The sequence below is a fragment of the Neomonachus schauinslandi genome, chromosome 6 (assembly GCF_002201575.2).
Source record: "Neomonachus schauinslandi chromosome 6, ASM220157v2, whole genome shotgun sequence".
Taxonomy (NCBI): domain Eukaryota; kingdom Metazoa; phylum Chordata; class Mammalia; order Carnivora; family Phocidae; genus Neomonachus; species Neomonachus schauinslandi.
Window position 1 is genome coordinate 74,972,111 of NC_058408.1, and position 19,639 is coordinate 74,991,749.

General features: G+C 39.7%; 2 protein-coding genes across 2 annotated transcripts in view; one reads left to right on the forward strand and one right to left on the reverse strand.

The window, feature by feature from the left end:
• Positions 1-19,639, reverse strand: part of PRKG1 (protein kinase cGMP-dependent 1) — a 1,258,435-nt gene that overhangs the window by 1,195,681 nt on the left and 43,115 nt on the right. The gene's annotated exons all lie outside the window — the stretch shown is intronic.
• On the forward strand, positions 9,337-13,695 carry LOC123325093 (DNA-binding protein RFX7-like). Its single transcript, XM_044915988.1, is given in 3 exon segments — positions 9,337-9,664; positions 9,667-12,895; positions 12,897-13,695. Coding segments are annotated over 3 exon segments (4,356 nt in total).

A 19,639-nucleotide genomic window follows, 5' to 3' on the forward strand; every position in this document is an offset into this window, starting at 1 on the left:
ACAAGGGCAGAAGAAAAACCTGGGAAAGAAAACCACTCCTTTAGGATGGTAGGACTTCCAACCTTAAAATATTTCCTCTACAGTGATTCCAAAATAACATGTTTTGAAATATGTGTGTATAATTTAAATAAAAGATTGCATGGTAGGATTCCTTCTAAGTGTTCAGACTCAGATTTCTAGCAGGTTCTAAGCATGACCTAGAAGGATTTTTTGATCACTGCTGTGAATTTTACTATTTCACCAAGCAATAAAAATAAGTAAAAATAAACATATTAAAAGTGGTTTAAGAGACAATTTTCTTCCAAGAGTAAAAATGTCACTTTTAAAACAATATACATCCTTTTCCACAATAAGAGCTACCAAATAAATGTACTAAAATATCATAACACAGCGCTAATAATTTCCTTAAGTGTTTCTTGGGAAGCACATCAGCTAAATCCATCCCCAGACATTCAGCTTCCCAGACTTCCTTTTTTTTTCTTTTAATGGCATAATAACCAGGCTCTCAAACTCAATTCAGTTTTTAAAGTCTCTCCTTGAAATAAAATAATTTAGGATTTTCTTAAGGGTTGTCCTTTTGGAGGAGTGCAGGACACTTAGAAATAGCCATTGAAAGGACCCGCCCTGACAATTCCTACCCAATCTAGTACTTCTTAGGGAAAGCTGGAGACAGAATTCTTCTTAGGGGAATCAAGAGTATTTGCTTAGCAAAAGCATTATGTTTTTTAATGGCGTGCACAGTGCAGATTAAAAGAAAAAGCATGAAAGAACAAAATTTCTCTGTAAAAGAAAATAAGAAAATCAGTTACTCTGGTATTTGAGCAGATGGGAAACGGAAGTGGGTGCCCAGTAAGATTGCAGGGGGGAGGGGCTCTAGGTGCAAGGAGAGCCAATAAGAAATATTCAATAAATTGAGTAGCCAGAGTTTGAAACATACACGCACCAGCAATATAGAGTATTTGATTTCAACTTACCCCACATTTTATTTATTTATTTTTTTATTATGTTATGTTAATCACCATACATTACAACATTAGTTTTTGATGTAGTGTTCCATGACTCATTGTTTGCGTATAACACCCAGCGCTCCATGCAGAACGTGCCCTCTTTAATACCCATCACCGGGCTAACCCATCCTCCCACCCCCCTCCCCTCTAGAACCCTCAGTTTGTTTCTCAGAGTCCATAGTCTCTCATGGTTTGTCTCCCCCTCTGATTTCCCTCCCTTCATTTTTCCCTTCCTGCTATCTTCTTTTTTTTTTTTTTTAACATATATTGCATTATTTGCTTCAGAGGTACAGATCTGTGATTCAACAGTCTTGCACAATTCACAGTGCTCACCATAGCATATACCCTCCCCAGTGTCTATCACCCAGTCACCCCATCTCTCCCACCCCCCACCACTCCAGCAACCCTCAGTTTGTTTCCTGAGATTAAGAATTCCTCACATCAGTGAGGTCATATGATACATGTCTTTCTCTGACTGACTTATTTCACTCAGCATAATACTTATCCCACATTTTTAATAAAATTAAACTACTTACACAGCTGTGTGTCAATGGTACTCTGGACAAATTTTTAAAAACCTGAATGAAGAAAATTTTAAAAACCTGAAGCATACCCACTATGATGTACCAGGGAAATGGAATGACAGGTGAAATAGTATCCTGGCGTGAACTCAGTCAGAAGTGATCAGGAAATGACAAGTTTCCCGAGAATCTCCTGAGATACAGAGAGCGTGCCAGGTTTGGGGCTCCAGCCAAGCTTCCTGAAACATCCAAGGACAAACACCCTTAGTAGATTAGGTGTGAAGACGCCCAGGGAAGACACTGACATCTGAATTATACACAAATTTCAGTTAGCTCAAGGACCCCCATGTAACCTAGCCAAGGATTTTGGGATAAGAACCACCACCCCAATAGGATTCATTCATGGTTTATATAGATAATATTTACTGATCTGTTACTACATGCTTCACAGGAACCATCATGAAAGATGGATCCTTCAAGACCAAGTCTCAGAGAACAAACTCGTTATTCTCACCTGGGAATAAAAGAAACAATAAATTTTGAAGGAAAAAAAAAACCATAATATGATGCCAGGATACCATACGTGAAGTCCAATGTGAGTACAACATGTTTTATGTGCTTCATAAATACAATAAAATATTTGTGATCTAGAAATCCTTTTAATTTTTTATAGATCTCCTGTAGGTATTGGTAAAAGGCTCTATCTTCTCAGACGTGAGTTTTTAAATGGCTTTGTTTCTCTATATCAGTGTTGTTGTTGTTTTTTTTCTACTTTCTAAACTAATTCCTAAGTGAGAATCATCCAAGACATACCTAAACAAATAGGAATGGCTTCCTGGTGAGACAGAATGTAGAATTTGTTTGTATTAGCTGTAAGTCATTTCCTCATCAGATCGAAGAATTCATTCTCCCTAATATTTTGACCTGGGAAAGTAGACTCAGGAGTCAACTCATGTAGGGTTGCCCTCGGGGCCCTGAACTGTTTCTACCTCTCGGGGTTGTTGAGCAGATGCAACGCAATGATGTAGGAAAGTCCCTCCTCCAGACACTCCGTCAATGCTGTCCCGTCCTTTTCCTGCTACCATGTCCCAGACAGAGCAGGATTTATTTCAGTCAAGTCACAGACTTGGAAGTGGATTCTTTGAATATAATTCAGGCAGTCCCAGTTAAGTGTATACACGTCCCCATTCACTTAATCCCCAATAAATAAATGAAGGTCTGTTTCTCATCCCATTGTGTCCAAGAATTTTATTCTGAAGGTCAGGGGAGGAACTGAGGCTCTTGCTGGAAAGTGTGAGGGGAGAAGGTGAGTCAAGAGAACATTTTTCACTCCCCTGTCCCTGATGTCCTGACCAGGTTACTCCCTGATTTGCCCTGCCTACCCCCTGCCCACGCTCCACACCCTCCCTTCAAAATCACATCTGGGTATATCCCAGATATACCCAGCTCCAAACAACAAATCATAGGAACCTTCAGAATGATTTACTTTTTTTTTTTTTTAATTTATTTGACACAGAGAGAGAGACAGCAAGAGAGGGAACACAAGCGGGGGGAGTGGGAGAGGGAGAAGCAGGCTTCCCGCCGAGCAGGGAGCCCGATGCGGGGCTCGATCCCAGGACCCTGAGATCATGACCCGAGCCGAAGGCAGACACTTAACCAACTGAGCCACCCAGGTACCCCCAGAATGATTTACTTTTTAAAGAATGATAATTAGATGAAGATGATACCTATTACATATTTATCCAACAAATACACACTGAGCACCCTGGATGTAGCCAAGCAGTATACTGGAAACTAGGATCATAATGGTGAAACTAGATGGGGCCTCTGTTCGCATGGCATGTATACGCTGGTGGAGGAACAGGCAATAATGGTCAATAATGATCCGGGGTGACTCTGTAGGCATAATAAGGGCTGTGATAAGCAAAGTGCACAGTACAATGGGAGCACATGGGCAGAGGTGAGAGGACAGCAAAGAGCATGTGTGGCAATATTTAACAATGGTGATTTTACTATAAATGCATAAAATGAAATGTAATCTAAATATTAAAGAATAAACATTAGGTAACTTGCATCCCATTAAAAATGGTATTTCAGAAGACTGTGTCTGATTTCAAGTAAGTATTCACTGTATATTATTTCATGAAAGAGCAGGCTACCAAAAGCATTTACTGTAATATTCCATTTTTTTGTTCAAAACAAAAGTGTGTGTGCATAGAAAAAGTAGATATATATATCATATAGCACAATGTTATATATCTCTGGGTAGCAGGACTATACATGATTTTTAAACTCGTCTGTAGTTTCTAAACAAGTCACAAAAAGCACATAGTATTTATGTAATTTAGTAAAGATATATTTTCATTTAAAATATTTTCCAAGAAAAAATATTTTCTAAGAGTTTATATAAGAAATTCATTTATCAATGCCTATGATATATATAGGACCACGTTAAGTACTAAAGCCAATGAGCTAAATAAGGATTGCCCCGTGCCCTTGAGCAGCTCCCAGAACTATGATGCAGACATGTAGTAAATACTCATGAGTAAGGTACTGCCCAGGTATAAGGTTAATAAAGCCTGATGATTTACCAAGACTGATTTTTCCCTATCTACTTCAACCAAGACAACAGGAAGACCTACTGTTGAGTTTGTCTTTAGTGACCAACACATTACGGAACAGCAGGATGTTGAGAAGACTTCTCTTCTGTCTCCTGCCTCAAGATCTATAATTATCAGGAAGCTGACGATATTGTTAATTATACTGTGATAACCAAATTTTGTTGAGCATAATTTCCCATAATCATTAAAAATCCTTTGAATTAACTACCATGATTATTCCTATTTTACAGATGTGGAACTGAGGCACAGAGAGGTCAAGGTCATAATTAAGGGAGCTGAGATTTGAACCCAGGCAGTGTGAACCGAGAGCCCAGACCCCTGATCATTACGCTTTGCTGTCTCCCTTTTATGACCATTAGCATCATCTCTGTACCCTTTCTGCTACATACCTCTTTTCAGAATCCCAAATAAAACAAACCATCACTTGCAGTTGCTGTTAGAGAGAGGTGGGGCAGAACTATCTGAGGGCAGGGTTGGTGGCCTCAGCACCCAGCACAGGATTGGGACACATGGAGGCTCAATAAATAACCTGCTGTTCAAATGATCCAGAAAGCAGGTTCATTTCTGAAGCTTCCCTGTCCATAATAGCTTTTTTTTTTTAAAACATTTTCCTCTTCTAAAAAACAAGTACAGGATGGGGAAAGGTCTCTTTAACTAGGGATTTCAATCTTTCTTTTCCTGAACTTTATATAATAGCAATTTTATAATACTCCTAAAGTTAAATATATATAAGAACATTTTTCCACATATATATGCAATTTTGCTTATTGCATCATGACAAATCAATTTTATGATTGTGGACAAAACTATAATGCTATCAAGTGACTGTACAAATCAAGGTTTTCGTTAAAAAGACATATGGATAATTCTTTATTTCTAGACATGACAGAATTTCTGACAGACTATGAAGTGCATGATAGTATTCTGTCTCATATTTAGATTAACATAAATCACCAACAAACTACTCATTATTCATTGCCTGTGAAATAAAGATATCAAGCCACTTCCATTCGTTCCTGTCCTAATGCACTCTTCAACTTAACTTCTCAGAAACTGAGAGAGAAAGGATCACACTGTCAAACTCAGATGAAAAAAGTAATTAAAGTATAGAGAAATATATTATGGGTCTTACTGCCTTGGTCCATGCAGAGTTCTTGCTACATAATAAAAATATTTAAAGTAAATTAACACTTTTAATTTCCAAATGTTATTTTTCACATATTTCACTCATTAATCATTGCATCTCTTTTCTGCTCTTTGAATTCTAATCATTGTCTAGAAGCATCTCATTGCCTCTGCTGTGCCCCACCTAACATTCAAAGTGAGTTCAAGAGATGCCCTCCAAAGATTTAAGTCTAAAAAGGTACATAAAAATAAATAAACAAACTTGAAATAAGAGCAAACCTTAAAGGATTTAATGGGATGGAATACTTTAATACAATGAGTTGGGAGTATTTGTTTTCTCTCCTTTCTCCATGCACTCACTTAGATTAGTATAAAACCGGGGTTTACTTTGCAAACATAGCTCTCTGTATGACAGATCTTTTGTGCAGCCATTTTCGTTACTAGTGTCTGGAAACCATACCTGCATGAGATATGTGGTTTAAAACAATTCTTCACTGCAATGAATCTAGAGGACTGTGTGGTAGATACACAGCACATATTTACTGATGATCTCCCATGTACAAGGCAGTGTCTAAATTAGCCAACCTAAATGCCTTTCCTCTGATGTGGGGGGATGGGACTCGCTTCCCTCATTCAGTGGCAAGGACAGAACAAGGCAGCGTGGGTAACAGTACATGTCATGTGGTAGGACTGACTTCAAATCCTGGTTTTGTCATTTGTGATGTACTGGAATGCTTTCTTCAGAGGCTAGGATAATGGCTAGCACAGTGAACTTTGAATACATGTCCGTCATTTATTATTATTGATGAGGAGTGCCAATATAAGAAATGGAACTGGGGTGCACTTCATGAGGATATGATAGAGTCAGTATTAACTGTTTAAAGCAAAAGCATCTCACTATGAGTCGCTGGACACAGGAGACTGAGTTTCAAAGGTGAGAACGGGAGTGAGTTTGGGGAGGTGAGACCATAAGCTCTGGGAACAATGAGCTTTCTAAGATAAGGAATATAGATAGGATGCTTTGGAAATTAGGCGACAGGGAGAGGAGAGAAAAACAGAGTAATTAGGCAAGTGAATAAGAACTATAATGGAAATAAGTCACCTTAGAATAAGCAAACACACATGTATATTATTGAGTGTGTGCATGACCTCAAGCACGTGCATTTATCTCCATGGTCTCTGGAAATAAAACCTATTATACTGAAAGTGCAGAAATTTTAAAAAATCAGCAAGGAGGAAGAAGATGAGTGAGGAAATAATGGCAGATGAGAGCCATAGCAGAGCTTTGGGAGAACTGGAGAGGCCGCAGAGCTGAGACCTCCAAAACCAAACAGGGACAGAGGGTGGAGCCAAGGGGTAGCCAGGCAGCAAATAAGAACACCAAAGAAGGCAGGAACCCAAACAACAGGTACACACAGCCCCTCCAGCCCGCTGCCCCTCTGCTGAGCTCCAGGAACATCAGCAGCTGCTCCAGGAGACTGGAAGGTTCTTTCCCGCACACACTGAACAGCTGAATGGTTTCCCAACCACCTCTAGTTCCCCCGCTCAACTTGGCTACAGTGAAGCCCAACAACTTTAATGTTTTTCCTGTGCAGAGCATCTGACCAGCTTTGAAATAAATTCACTTCCTATAAATAATATTCCATAAAGCTTTCTAAACCTTTTATTACAGTAGAGTCTTTGATGTTTCTTTTTTTTTTAAAGATTTTATTTATTTATTTGAGAGAGAGAGACAGAGCATGAGCAGGGGGAGGGGCAAAGGGAGAGGGAGAAGCAGGCTTCCCGCCGAGCAGGGAGCCCGATGTGGGGCTCAATCCCAGGACCCTGAGATCATGACCTGAGCCAAAGGCAGACACTTACCCGACTGAGCCACCCAGGCACCCCCAGAGTCCTCAACATTTCTTTAGGCTTTCTGGGTAAATTGAGAAAATACCTAAAATCACAGGGTTAATTGACTTCCTAGTTCAAGGTCTAACAGTGTGTGTTTTCCTCCTTAACATCCTCATTAATTTCATATTCATATGATGAGATATGCAGTGAACATTTATAGGGTATAATCCTGTGTTAACAGGAAAGGAGAACAAGCAGGTATCAAGACAGACCTGGACTCTTGGCTTTGCCACAAACCGGCTGTGCGACCCTGAATAAATCACTTAACTTCTCTTAGCCTAGCTTCACCTACAAAATTGGGCCACAATATCTCCTCTGCAAGGCTGATGAAATGAGATACTACACATACCTAGAAAAGAACAATATGTCTGATGCATAGCAGCTCCTTAATAAATATTAGTTTTTTTCTTTTCTATTCTTTCTCACCTATCCCCTCCCCTCCACTCCAGTCCTTGTGCCTAGAAGATAAATGATATCTATTTAGAGGTTCTTGGTTTATGGCCATTCTAAAGCATTTATGGAAATCTGCCATCCCTTGGTCTTTCTGCCAGAATCCCTAGTCTGCGGCCAAGGTCAATGAAAAGGAGCATGTCTGCAAGAAACTTTCAATTGAACTGAGGAAATCAACATTCACACAAATTTAAGATTTATAGCTGACCTAGTTCACAAACAGGATAAATATGACTCTAGGTAAGTAGAGCCAATATGAATTCCAACCTACCCCGGGAATTTGGAAGATACAGGACTGAACCCTGAAGGAACAATTTAGAAGGTTAAGGTTCATCAGTGCTTCTGAAAATGGAAACAGAGTCAAGGCTGATCTATCTTAGAAGACATAACCCTTGAATGGGGGAGGCCATCTGGGAACTGGGTGACTTCTTGAGTCCTTTCCCATCGGGGTCTGTAACTGGAAACATTAAAATCAGGGGCTCAGGGGACACCCTCTGAAACTGAAAGTCAGTGCACCTGAAAAACCTACATGAAGTTTCTTTCTTTGGTTACAGAGAGTGGGTTGCTTCAGGAAGTACTTTCTATCATAAAGAATGCAAGCAAAAGATAATTTTTTTGAGAGAGAGAGAGTGTGTGCACTAGTGCAGGGGAGGGGCAGAGAGAATTTTAAGCAGGTTCCAGGCCCAGCACTCAGTGCTCAGTGTGGAGCCCACAGCTCGATCTCATGACCCTGAGACCATGACCTGAGCCGAAATCAAGAGTTGGATGCTCAATCAACTGAGCCACACAGGCACCCCAAGAATTTAAGCAAATTTTAAAAGTGGCCTTTAGGAAAAAATTGCACTCTTTGAATCAGTCCCTTCTCTGATTTTGGAATCATGCAGTTCCCTGCATGGTGGGTAAGTGAGAACAAATTACAAGGGTTCACGTTTAGATCTTGATCTACATAGTAGAAACTGCTGCCATATTTCAGTAGAGAAAAATCTTTGTTTGAGAGACGTAATTTGTGGATAACTTATGCCAAGGCTTCCTATTTAAAAAATCATGAATATTGTCATTAGTATTCATCTTACCCCAAAGATAAACACAGTGTTTAAGCCCCTATTTACCCAGTTCAGAACAAATGCACTGAATGACTTGTACTTCAATTTTTCTAACAACATCCACAAAAATGAATATTTGTTGGCTCCTTTCTCTGTCAGAAGAATGCTAATTACTTGACAGGTAGAATCCTAATTATTTGTTTCTTTAAAGCAGTTTGAAGAGATAGACATTTATTACTAATATTTTCATCACAATCCTCATCATCCCCGTGGCATACATGAGAAGTTAAATTACTTGGCCAGGTTCCCCAACCAGCAAACAGTGGAGCCTCGGTTTGAACCAAACAGGTGAACTTGAGCTCTCGCTCCTACGTTTGCATCAAGTTTTACACTTCCATCAAAGACATGATTTCACGTGACCTCACAAGAAATTCATTAAATACAAAAGGCATCTATTGGCTTTCAAACAAACAAACCAAGAACAAATTTAAAGAAGTCATCCATGGTCACAACTTGTTTCTATGTCACAGACGGGACTGAAATCCCGTCCTCTGTGATTTCAATAGGGTCTCCTACAGTTGAATCCAATGAGCACATTCTGACACATCTTTTAAAATACATCCTGGGCGCCCAGCTCCCGACTTGCGATTTTCGTTCAAGACTGAATTACCTAAAGGCGATGGCAGAGGAACAACAACAGCCACCACCACAGCAGCCTGATGCCCATCAGCAGCTTCCCCCCAGCGCCCCCAACTCGGGGGTGGCTCTGCCAGCCCTTGTGCCTGGGCTGCCAGGGACAGAGGCCAGCGCGCTGCAACACAAGATCAAGAACTCCATCTGCAAAACTGTACAATCTAAAGTGGACTGCATTTTGAAAGAAGTTGAGAATTTTACAGACCTAGAGAAACTCTACCTCTACCTTCAGCTGCCTTCTGGTCTCAGCAATGGAGAGAAAAGTGATCAGAATGCCGTGTCATCTAGTCGGGCACAGCAAATGCATGCCTCTTCCTGATTCGAAATACCCTAGAAGAACATCCTGAGACTTCATTGCCCAAACAGGAAGTCTATGATGAGTACAAGAGCTATTGTGACAATCTTGGTTACCATCCATTAAGTGCTGCTGACTTTGGAAAGATCATGAAAAATGTCTTTCCAAACATGAAGGCACGTCGTCTGGGCACAAGAGGCAAATCTAAATATTGCTACAGTGGACTAAGGAAAAAAACCTTTGTTCACATGCCAACACTGCCCAATCTTGATTTTCACAAAACTGGAGATGGGTTGGAAGGAACTGAACCTTCTGGGCAGCTTCAAAATATTGATGAGGAAGTTATCTCTTCTGCTTGCCGTCTTGTGTGTGAATGGGCCCAGAAAGTGTTAAGCCAGCCATTCGACACGGTCTTGGAGTTAGCACGCTTCCTTGTAAAAAGTCATTATATAGGCACCAAGTCGATGGCAGCTCTAACGGTAATGGCAGCAGCACCACCAGGAATTAAAGGAATTACCCAGCCGTCTGCTTTTATACCTACAGCTGAGAGTAATTCTTTTCAGCCTCAAGTGAAGACTTTGCCTTCTCCTAGTGATGCTAAACAGCAATTGCAACGGAAAATTCAGAAGCAGCAGCAAGAACAGAAACTACAGTCCCCTTTGCCAGGAGAATCCTCAGGCAAAAAAGCAGAAGGTGCTACAACCAATGGAGTGACTAATCTTTCTAATGGAAATCCTGCAATCCTTTCTCCTCAGCCTATTGGTATCGTTGTGGCAGCTGTCCCTAGTCCCATTCCGGTCCAGAGGACCAGGCAGTTGGTAACTTCACCAAGTCCAATGAGTTCTTCTGACGGCAAAGTTCTTCCCCTCAATGTACAAGTGGTCACTCAGCGCATGCAGTCTGTGAAACAGGCACCAAAGACTCCTCAGAACGTTCCAGCCAGTCCTGGTGGGGATCGTTCTGCCCGGCACCGCTACCCTCAGATCTTACCCAAACCAGCCAACACCAGTGCACTCACCATTCACTCCCCAACTACTGTCCTCTTTACTAGCAGTCCCATCAAAACCGCTGTTGTACCCACTTCACACATGAGTTCTCTAAATGTGGTGAAAATGACAGCAATATCCCTCACGCCCAGCAACAGTAGTGCCCCTCTTAAACATTCTGCCTCAGTGAACAGTGCTACAGGAACAACAGAAGAATCAAGGACCATTCCACAGATCAAGAATGGTTCTGTTGTTTCACTTCAGTCTCCTGGATCCAGGACCAGCAGCACCGGGGGAGCATCTGCCGTGGAAGTCAAAATGGAACCTGAAACATCATCAGATGAGCATCCTGTATAGTGCCAAGAGAATTCTGATGGGACTAAAGCTCCCAAAACAACACCTAGTGCCCTTTTGGGGCAGAAAAGTAATACGGATGGAGTAGTGCAAAAACCTTCAAATGAAGGTGTCACTGAAGCAAAAGCAACCAAGGTCTGTGACCAGAGGACCAAATGTAAAAGCCGCTGTACTGAAACTCTGCCAGGCGCTTCGACAGGCAATAATCCAAGCACTGTCACCCTCTCAGTTGCCACTCAGAACTTAACTTTCACCAGCACCAGCTCACCAGCTAATGGTGACTCAATAAATAGAGACCCTAAATTATGCATTAAAAGTCCAAGAAAGCCACTGTCTTCTGCATTGCAAGAGTCCCAGGTGCCTCCCATAAAGAAACCAATTGTGGAACAGCTTTCTGCAGTTATCCTAGAAGGTCAGAAACCAGGCAGTGTTGAGAAGGACCAAAAGGTTCCACATTCAGGGAAAATAGAAAGTTCAACAGCCAGTGCTCAGATTCCTAGCAAGGTCTCAATGAATGTCAATTCGCACATAGTGGCAAATCGACTCTTGAGTTCTTCTGCTCTCATTGCCGGTGATTCAGCTTCAGAACAGCAAACACCATCATCATCTCCAGATATAAAAGTAAAACTTGAAGGGAATGTCTTTCTTTTGGACAGTGATTCAAAACCAGATAGCAGCTTTAATTCAAATGAATGGCAGCAGGTCAGTAAGGATTCTGAGTTTATATCTGCCGGCTGTGAACAACAGCCAGATATCAGTGTTATGACAGTTCCTGAGCACTCTGATATCAATGACTTAGAGAAATCTGTTTGGGAATTGAAAGGAATGCCACAGGACACTTATATCCAGCAGCTGCATAGCCAGATACAAGAATCTTCTTTGAATCAAATACAAGCACAGTCTTCAGATCAGTTACCTCTAAAGTCTGAACTGAAAGAGTTTGAGCCTTCTGTTTCCCAAACAAATGAAAGCTACTTTCCTTTTGATGATGAGCTTACACAAGATAGTATTGGGGAAGAGCTGGTGCTTATGGAGCAGCAAATATCAATGAACAATTCTCATTCTTACAGTAACTGTTTGGGAATGACGCTTCAGAGTCAGTCAGTAACTCCAGGAGCTCCAATGTCATCTCATGCCTCCAGTACCCACTTCTATCATCCAATCCACAGCAATGGCACTCCGATCCACACACCCACACCCACTCCTACCCCAACCCCAACTCCAACATCAGAAATGATTGCTGGGTCTCAGAGTCTGTCACGGGAGAGCCCTTGCTCCAGGCTAGCCCAGACCACACCTGTGGATAGTGCTTTAGGAAGTAGCCGACACACACCCATTGGTACTCCACATTCTAACTGCAGCAGTAGTGTCCCTCCCAGCCCTGTTGAATGCAGGAATCCATTTGCATTTGCCCCAATAAGCTCCAGTATGGCGTATCATGATGCCAGCATTATCTCAAGTAGTCCTGTGAAACCGATGCAAAGACCCATGGCCACACACCCTGACAAAACCAAGCTTGAATGGATGAATAATGGGTATAGTGGGGTTAGTAATTCATCAGTTTCTGGCCATGGCATTCTCCCAAGCTATCAGGAACTAGTGGAAGACCGTTTCAGGAAACCTCATGCTTTTGCTGTGCCTGGACAGTCTTACCAGTCTCAATCCAGACATCATGACACTCATTTCGGTCGCTTGACTCCTGTCTCTCCTGTGCAGCATCAAGGTGCCACTGTAAATAACACCAACAAACAGGAGGGTTTTGCAGTCCCTGCCCCTCTTGATAATAAAGGGACTAATTCATCTGCCAGCAGCAACTTCAGATGCCAGAGTGTGAGCCCTGCTGTTCATCGCCAACGTAATCTTAGTGGAAGCACCCTGTACCCTGTATCTAATATCCCCCGATCTAATGTGACCCTTTGGAAGTCCAGTAACCCCAGAGGCTCACGTTTTCACAAATGTTCACACAGATGCGTGTGCCAACAACATAGCTCAAAGAAGTCAATCAGTTCCATTGACGGTCATGATGCAGACAGCCTTCCCGAATGCTCTTCAGAAGCAAACAAACAGTAAAAAAATAACCAGTGTCTTGTTGAGTAAACTTGATTCTGACAATGATGACTCAGTGAGAGGTTTGGGCGTGAACAACCTGCCCTCCAATTACACAGCCCGGATGAATCTCACTCAGATTTTGGAGACTTCCACTGTTTTTCCTAGTGCCAATCCGCAGAATATGATCGATTCCAGCACTTCTGTTCGTGAATTCCAAACACCACCTTACCTCACTAAAAGTCATAGCACCGATCAGATCAGCTTTTCTCCTGGAGATAATCAAGCACAATGAGAAATCGGAGAGCAACAGTTAGATTTCAGTAGCACTGTTAAAGACCTGCTGAGTGGAGACAGCTTGCAAACCAACCAGCAGCTGGTAGGTCAGGTAGCGTCTGACCTCACTAATCCTGCGTCTGATTTCTCGAGTGACATCAGGCTGTCTTCTGAGCTCTCAGACAGCATCAATGATTTGAACACTTTAGACCCAAACCTACTGTTTGATCCAGGTCATCAGCAGGGACAAGATGATGAAGCTACACTGGAAGAATTAAAGAATGACCCATTATTTCAACAAATTTGCAGTGAATCCATGAGCTCTATGACTTCAGGTTTTGAGTGGCTAGAAAGCAAGGACCATCCTACTGTTGAAATGTTGGGTTAAACAGTGTTTTATAATATGTAGCACACTGTATCTAAAGACATATGTATTGTATTTGTCTTAATGGAAGTGCCTCCCGCAGCAGAAACACTTAATATTAATTGTGACATTTTAAAAGAGTTTGCTGCAGAAGTGGTTTCTTCTTCAGTAGGAAATGGTTAGACTTGCCTCAGTTCTTAACAAGTTTCTGAAGACAGTAGGCTGTAGAAGAGCAAGTATTAGGTTTTAAATTTTGTAATGTTCCCCCATTTAATCACATTGTTTGCTAGTAAACAATTGACTAACCAGCTTTTACAAGAGCATTCTAGATCTTTATTTTGTGTAAGTTCATTTTAATTCATCAGTTGATCTGCACAGAATGTAGAGGATACCATTGATTTTAGGTATAGGCTATTTTTTGTTGTTGTTGGCATTATCTTTTAGATATGAAATCATAGCTAAGGTAAACTGTAGACAAGAAGGTCTTCCTTGAAACAGGGATAATATTCAGGTTATTATCAGTATTTAGGCTTGAAGCATAGAGCTACTTTAGAATGAAAAAAATCTCTGTAGGACTTTCTGGGACTTCAGTACCATTTTCACCTGCATTTTGAAGGGCTTAAATAGGAGAAAATAATGGAAAATTAAATATTAATTTAAGGAAAGCAAAAGCTGCACTAAAATTTTTTAAAGGAAAAACTAGTAGCCATTTATATTTGTGACCTTGCATTAGTCTTATTTTAAAATTTGATTTTTAATATGGAGCCAGCACACACAGAGACATGCATGTACATGCGTGCACATGCACACACACAAGTAAAATAACTCCAAATATTGTAATTTAATAGAATAAGTACAAGCGTGTTAGAAAAATACTTTATGTTTTATTATTTGGTAGTTGAGATAGGGGAATTTAGAAGGAAAATAAAAGCATTTCCTCAGTTTCATCACAATGGCTACATGCATTTATAAAAATACTATTTAAGATTTAATTTGAGTTTTTAATTATAATATTCCTAAGTCCTCAATTTAGTGACTGACTCCTTCACTCCTGAATATAGTAATACAAGTTGATCATGGGATCCCTTTGAAAAACAAATAAACCGGAGGGAGAGAACATAAAAAAACAAACAAAAAACATTTCACCACCCGAGGTCTGAAGCCACAAATCTTTATGTCGCTGATAAAACAAAGGGGATATCAATAGTACTTGAAGAAGAGGAGCATTTTATTACATGCTTAATTTATTTATTGTGATAACCACAGTTGCAAAAGAAGCACTCAGGATGTGTTTTAAAATGTTTCTCTGTATGGCTCCCATTTTGTTTTATGAATAATTATTTATGAATTTCTTGTTGACACAAATCTGCTCACTAGTTGACAGCTCCATCTGAGTGAATTTAGGATTACTTTCAAATAGATTTAAAAATTGCCATTAAGTTTTTAAAGCTAACATTAAACCATTGCTATGCTACCTTGAACCTAGCTAGCTAAGCTTTCCTTTACCTTAATTAGTAAGCCAATCAGAAGACTACAATCAATGAATATTTAACAAATGTGATGAAGGGTTTAATTTAATAAGGTTTAATCGTTCAATAAATTTGCAAGGTAGGGTATTAACATATTTTGATAAATAAACGGTGCTAGGGTTGGCTCAGAGGTTTATATATTGATATGTCTTAGTTATTGGCATTTGTGTGTGTTTGCTGTTATCTTGATTTCATGATCTGATATTTTTTCTTGATGCTAGTTACTTCTTCACTGTACACTGAGACACAGCACTACTGCACACCAAAGTATGCAATACCCAAAGGAAACTGTGTGATTTCTTTTAACAAATGATGGGAGCCTTTCTATATGAGATACTCTGAAAAGGAGATTTTGAGGCCATTCTAATCCCTTGTTTACATTATTAGCTTCCTACTAATATAAAAATAATGGAAATCTTTTTTTATAAAAATATAAAGACTGGAGGATTTTTAACCCTCTGTACAGTATTGCAGCAAACACTTTAAATTTGGTTGAATTCGTCCAGCAAACTTCCTGGGGTTCATATATTGCACTAAATTTGTTGAACCTGTGGTAGGCACAACTCTTAGGATAAATGCAACCAATACAGTCCACAGATTAAACTTTTTAAATGTGTTTCATTATGAAAAGACAAAATGTCATCATAGTGACAGATAAAATTGTCTTATGTAGCAATGTGCATTGATCTCAATGAGATATTTCTATTTCTTATTCTCTTACATGAGAATATTATAGCAGGAAGAATTTAGTTTGCTTCACCATGTTAATACATGATCACAAAATGTGCATGAGTGTTATTGACTTATCTTGTACAGTACTAGGTATTCCTGTAACCACTTTTTTTCTCCCCCTTGGCTGTATTAAAGCTGGTTCAGTGTTAACCAGGCAAGCATAGTTATTCACAAGTTATTACTTTTTTATGTTTACTAATTCTGCTTATTGTTGAATATGTTCTTTTCTCAAATTATTTTCATTGTTTTCATGTTTAAAACATTTTTCATACTGTTTATCCTGATAAGACTTCATGAAGTAAATAATTTTGCATATAATTGCAATAAGCACTGACTTTTGAACTGAAAAGAAGGAAAGTTGGTTTTTTTTTTTTTGTGCAGTGCATCTGAGGTTCATATAATTGTCTTGTACTATAATGTGTTTTACTACACCATAAATGACAAAAAACAAGCCCTGTTTCATGTTTTCATTTAGTGCAAAAAGTCAGATTTCCCCAGTGTTTTGTTGTCTGTTGTACCTGCTGAAACTACAGTAGTTGAATATTGCAATAGCATTTCAGTTCTCTTTTTTTATTGAAAGTGCTCAAAAATTGTTTTTTAAATGTTTTCAAAAACAATTAAAAACATTTTATATTAAAAAAATAAATAAATAAAATAAAATAAAATACATCTTGGGCACCTGGGTGGCTCAGTCAGTTAAGCATCCAACTCTTGGTTTCAGCTCTGGTCATGATGGCGCTGTCGTGGGATCGAGCCCCTCCTCGGGCTCTGAGCTGGGCATGGAGTGGGGCTTCTGATTCTCTCTCCCTCCCCCTCTACTCCTCTCCACCCTCTAAAATAAATAAATAAGATCTTTAAAAAAAATAAAATAAAATACACCCTCTAAAATCTCACAAGTTTTATGACTTCTGACATTCTGGCATAAGAAATATGGCAATAAAGGAAACAAAAGGGCTGTCTTCTTTTAAAAATAGTTACAAGCTAATGACATGGACTGTTAAATTCTGGGTGCTGAGACCTTTCTCAAATATAAACCATTAGGCAAAGATGAGCGGCTTCTTTCCAGAGCAGCAGATGCTGATCTGGTGACACAGCCCTTGGTTATAATGACTTCATTTCTGTGCTACCAAATGAGTAATACCTGTGTGATCATGCTGTGTGATGGATGTTGGTGCAGTCGAGTGACCTTGATCACCTCTCTGTTATTGAATTGTTGCCATAAAGGTTGAGCCTTCATTTTCCTAGCCATTATTTTGAAGCAAATTCACCCAAAGTGAAATGGCAGCTTGTGTTCTTATGTACCCTTACACTGCAAATCTAGTATCTCACACCAAGACTGAAATAATAAAATGGCTTTATTTGGTATCTTCCCATGATGACAGAGTTGTCTGCAGACAAAAGAAGTAGGGAAAAATGAAGTTATCTTGTATTTTTTGAGAGGACAGCTGCTAATACCCTATTGATTATTTGTAAGTAAAATTTTGATCACGATAAGCACAGATAGAATTCTATGTCTGGGGCTTTGAAACAGAATTCAATTTAGTGTCACCTATCAGTTTAAGTGACTTGTTAAATCATGAGTTTATATTCTAGAATGATCAAAGATCTAAGATCAAGATAGCTGCAAAAATAATAAACAAATCAGACATATTTCTAAAGGAAAAATGCCCTGCCTGGTTTTTTCCTATCTTCCAGGGTAGGAGTTTCTCACTTACTGGAGCCAAGAGGCTTAAATTCATCCTTGGTATGATCTGGTATTTTGCTCATCCCTTTTCCCTGACAATTTGCTACATTTCCTCTTACTTTCTTTGCCTCTCCAGTCCATCTATTTGAATTCATTTTTCTCCCATCTTCTCTTCCCTCTCTTCTCCTAGCAATAAGATTAAGCAGATTATCATAATTTTGTTGTTTCCCCACTGTCCTGCCAAACTCATTCTTTTCTACAGCCCCAGGCTTTCATTGAGAATACGGCCAACTTCAATCAACATACAGTTCCTGGCTGATGGACATGTAGACAAATATGGAAAAAGTGCTGCTCATCTTCGCTGTGGTCCTGCCTTTTCACCTGATAAATTACTGAATTAAAAAAATAAGGAAAAGTACTTTTATGCTCTTTGATATTTAATTATTTGACTTCGTTCCTGAAAGCCAAAAGGAAAATAACTTGGGGATTCCTTAAAGACATTTCACATGTGAAACTCTTAGACTTTAATAAATTGGCATATCTGATTTTTTAAGCCAGGACTTTTTTTTTTTTTTTTTGGAGTAATATGGGGCACAGGAACTGTCTTTCTCAAATATTCATCAGTTTCCCCTTAGTGGTTTTGAATAACAGAAATAAGGTCACTGGAATAAAGCTGCTTCACAAGAAGCAAGGATCTTTCACTTTGATTGCCTTTGCCCTGCCTTCGTATCTTTATCTGTGATAAATGCCTTGTCTTTGTCTAGCATTATCTACCGGAGAGAAATCAACTGTATATAATTATTACAACCAGGGGATCATTTCTTTTTGGTTTGATATTTTAAAAAAATAAATGGCTGTCAAAATGAGCTGACATGAGGACAAGTAAGGAGTTTGGTTGCTGGGTTGCATGCAAGAACCAGCAAAACACACCAACACTCCTTACCTAACTTTTATACCCCGCGCCCCTCACTCTCCTGAGGATTCACCCCTACAGCCCTTTGGCACTTTCCTAAAGTAGCTCCAGGCCTCCTCCCACAACACCCCTGCACAGACCTTGCTAACACCACACACCCTGCCCCTGCGCTCTCCTGTGGCCTTGCCCCCTCCGACCCTGTAGTGGGAGCCCATCCAAAGCAGTGCCCCAAGCCTCACAAGGTACAAGCAGCACTGACAGGGGCCAGCACTGCTCCAAAGTGTCCCTGCCCCAGGGAGAGGGAACTTAAATATATAAAGCAGCTAATAACAAACATAAAGGGGTAATTGAAGTTAATACAGTAATAGTAGGGGATTTTAACACCCCACTTACATCAATGATGCCTCATCTAAAGAGAAAATCAACAAGGAGACACGGGCTTTGAATGACACACTGGACCAGACGGACCTAACAGATATATTCAGAACATTCCATCCTAAAACTGGAATATACATGCTTTTCAAGTACACACCGTACATTCTCCAGAATAGATCACACATTAGGCCACAAAACAAGTCTCAACAAATTCAAAAAGACTGAAGTCATACCATGCATCTTTTCTAATCACAATGCTATAAAACTAGAAATCAACCACAAGAAAAAAATCTGGAAGTAACACAAACACATGGAGGTCAAATAACATGCTGAATGGTTCAACCAAGAAATCAAAGAGGAAATCAAAAAATACATGGACACAAATGAAAGTGAAAACACAATAGTCCAAAATGTTTGGGATGCAGCAGAGCTGTTCTAAGAGAGAAATTTATAGCAATACAGGCCTATCTCAAGAAGCAAGAACTGTCTCAAATAAATAATCTAATCTTAGACCTAAAGGAGCTGGAAAAAGAAAAACAAACAAAAGCCAAAGCCAGTAGAAGGAAGGAAATAATAAAAATTAGCAAAGAAATACATGAAACAGAAACTAAATAAAACAAATCAATAAAACCAGAAGCTGGTTCTTTGAAAAGATCAACAAACTGATAAAGACTCTGAAAGAAAGAAAGAAAGAAAGAAAGAAAGAAAGAAAGAAAGAAAGAAAGAAAGAAAGAA